A 3,181-nucleotide genomic window follows, 5' to 3' on the forward strand; every position below is an offset into this window, starting at 1 on the left:
CATGCATGTATATATTTAAGAAAAATATGTTCCGTTTATATATTAAATATATTTATATATGATATCATTTATATGAATATAAATATATACATGAATATACATGTAAATATTTTCAAAATATATGCTGTATGTGTTTTTATATATATGCACAATAAATATACACAGTACACACACATATATTATGTAAACAAAAACTTTTCTTTTGGATGCGATTAATCACGATTAATATATAATGTATATATACAGAAAATGTATAGATTTAAATAAATTCTTTTATTAATGCTGACAGCCCTAATCCACACACTGACCAGTGGATCTGACTCGACGGAGCTGGGCGGCGTCTCTTTATGTGGCCGATCGTCTCCTGGCTGGCTGGGGCTGCCGGGGCCTGTGCTCGGGGGAGGCAGGTGGAAGAGTTTGGCCTGGTCTTGCTGAGCAGACGGCCAGGGCAGAGATCCTCTGACCCACTCCACCGGATCCTCCCACACCGACTTCTGCCCGTGAACCTGCAGACACACATATTTACACTGATTCAACCAAAAACTGCTCACTTGAACAGTTAGGAAGCGGCATTCTGACCGACAGGTTAAATTTATCTTCAAGTTTGGGATACTTTGACCCACCTTAATGCCATCTTTGGCTCCTTCCTGCAGGTACGGGATGATTGAGTGATTCCAAAGATCGATAAACCACGTGCGGAATTCCTCTACAGTTACTGGACAGGACAAGAAGAAGCAGGGACCTACGGCAACACAGATTGGACACACATAGATGAAATACTCCCTGAATTAGGCACATCAAGCTTGTTATTTAAAAAAATGCCTCCTCATTCTTATCCAATATGGTGCCGATGTAAAAATGAAAATTACCAATGAGGAAATCAGAGGTGCTGTGTTTCTCCAGGAAGGTGTGAAGGTGGTACCAGAGTCTGGGCACCCAGTCCAGCACCCGCAGCAGATCTTCATTCTTCACGCTCCTGGGATCTTCAGCCTCCATTAGCTTTCTGTGCAGGTAACGTACCAGGAATCCGTTTGCTGGTTCGACGTTATTGGAAAACATCACCATCCTGTATAGAGGAAACATGTAAAACAAATATGAAAACTGATAAATAGAGGACCATTCAAAAAGGGGTCAGTATTTTTATATATTTTTTTAATTAATAGTTTTATCCAGCAAGGATGCATTAAATTAATCAAAAGTGAGAGTAAAGGCATTTATAATGTGCCCAAAAATTCTATTGTAAGTAAATGCTGTTCTGTTGTACTTTCTATTCATCACAAAATCCTGAAAAACCGAGATGTCCACAAAAACAGTAAAGAGCAACTGTTTTCAACAAAAAGAAGAAACGCTTCTTAAGCAACAAATCAGCATATTAGAATAATTTCTGAAGGATCATGTGACACTGAAGACTGATAATGATTTGATCACAGGAATAAACTACATTTAAATTGTTTGAGTAAATATTTCACAAACAATATTAATTTCAGCAAATCTGTGTATATCTCTTTCGCTAACATTAAAACCTATTATATCATAAATGTGTGTAAAAATATAAAAGTTAATGTACAGTCAGCCAGTCATTGTGTAAAAATAAACCCCAAACACATTGATGAAGGTCTTATATTATCCTGAAGAGCTTTTTTTTTTTTTTTGCAATAATGACCAGCTGACTGTATATTACCCTGCTTATCATGATTACTTGTCAAATAAATGACCAAATGGACATGTTACTTTTATTTATAGTGACATTATTTTATATTTGTTATATTTTATGTTTGAAAAAAGAGACGAGCGAAAACTAGCACTTCTGTGCTTAGAATTGTGGTTTGTCATTTGTTGAAAATGTGAGTTAGGCCATACAGTAAATTTGAACACTATAAAATATGAAAATTAGGCATCCTTTTGCAGTATATAGGGAGTGAAAAGGCAAGCACATGTTAGTGTCACCCAAAACGACAATGAAAACAAAAGCAGGAGGGGCAACACGTCCCAGCTGTTCCTCACTGACACTCGACAGGAAGCTAAAAGGACCTTGTGTATGTTAGCACTGACCAACCTGAAGCTGAGGTGTAGGCCATGGTTAGGGGTCATCTTCACTGGCTGATTGGTTGTCCCTATTATATATGGACTGAGAAAGAGAAACAAAACAGCTCTTGACACCTTTAAGATGACTGGGAAACCCACTTGTCATTTTTGGTGTAGACTTTCCTAGACTCACCATTTATGATATTTACAGGTTAAAGCACCATTAACAAGTTCACTGAGAGATGTTGCATCATGCACATCATCCAAGATGACAACCAGCGGGATCTCAGCTGTGCTGCTCTCCCGATCGGTCTGATTGGCCAGATTGGCCAGATAGAGCTGAAGGTCCTGTTGGGATAAAAAGACAAAAACAGTCAGAGGTTACGTCAGGTCAAGTCGAATCACATTTATTTATATAGCACTTTATGCAACACTGTTTTAAAGCAGATTCACAGTAACAAACAAGAAAATAACAGTGGCAATTTTGCAAAATACAAAATTATTAATTGCAAAAAAAATAAATAAAATAAATTTCAGCTGTAAATTAGCTGTACAGAAGACAACAGTGTCATAATTCATTTAACAATTCATTTATGACAATTGTGTATTGCTCATTTAAAAAATGATATCTTTATAATAATCTATCTTTATAATAACCTTTATAATAATGTCTTCTAATAATAGAAATTGGCACAATATTCAGCTCTACAGAAGACAACAGTGTGATTTTGCAGCTCAATTCAGTTCAGTGTTAATTTAATTTAGTTCAATAACACTGTCAATTTTGCAAAGTTTATCAATTATGAAACAAATTTGATTCAGATATAATTTGAATCATACTGTAAGTCTCACTACTCACAATGGCAAGCTTCAAGAGCAAGACAGGGGTTCATTATGGTTTAAGTGTTTTGTTATTTATGTATATTACAAAATATATTAATATTTGTTTTTAATATAATTATAAATGATATCTGCTCACCAAGCCTGCATTTATTTGATCCAAAATACAGCAAAAACAGTAACATTGTGAAATAATTTTACTATTTAAAATAACTGTTTTCTATTTGAATGTACTTTAAAGTGTAATTTATGTAATCAAAGCTGAATTTTCATCATCATTACTCCAGTCTTCAGTGTCACATGATCTTCAGAAATC

General features: G+C 35.2%; 1 protein-coding gene across 1 annotated transcript in view; it reads right to left on the bottom strand.

Annotated features, from left to right (window-relative positions):
• Nucleotides 1-308: 308 nt before the first annotated feature.
• Nucleotides 309-3,181, bottom strand: part of LOC107681547 (neuron navigator 1-like) — a gene marked incomplete at its 3' end in the record, with an annotated part of 5,900 nt that continues 3,027 nt past the window's right edge. Inside the window, exons 3-7 of the mRNA XM_016477859.1 lie at nucleotides 2,219-2,373; nucleotides 2,057-2,128; nucleotides 870-1,066; nucleotides 624-742; nucleotides 309-506 (exon numbers count right to left, since the gene is read on the bottom strand). Coding sequence (XP_016333345.1) covers nucleotides 309-506; nucleotides 624-742; nucleotides 870-1,066; nucleotides 2,057-2,128; nucleotides 2,219-2,373 — 741 coding nt within the window. The remainder of the gene's footprint in view (nucleotides 507-623; nucleotides 743-869; nucleotides 1,067-2,056; nucleotides 2,129-2,218; nucleotides 2,374-3,181) is intronic.

This window comes from Sinocyclocheilus anshuiensis, unplaced genomic scaffold (assembly GCF_001515605.1).
Source record: "Sinocyclocheilus anshuiensis isolate Anshui unplaced genomic scaffold, SAMN03320099.WGS_v1.1 scaffold2159, whole genome shotgun sequence".
Classification (NCBI taxonomy): domain Eukaryota; kingdom Metazoa; phylum Chordata; class Actinopteri; order Cypriniformes; family Cyprinidae; genus Sinocyclocheilus; species Sinocyclocheilus anshuiensis.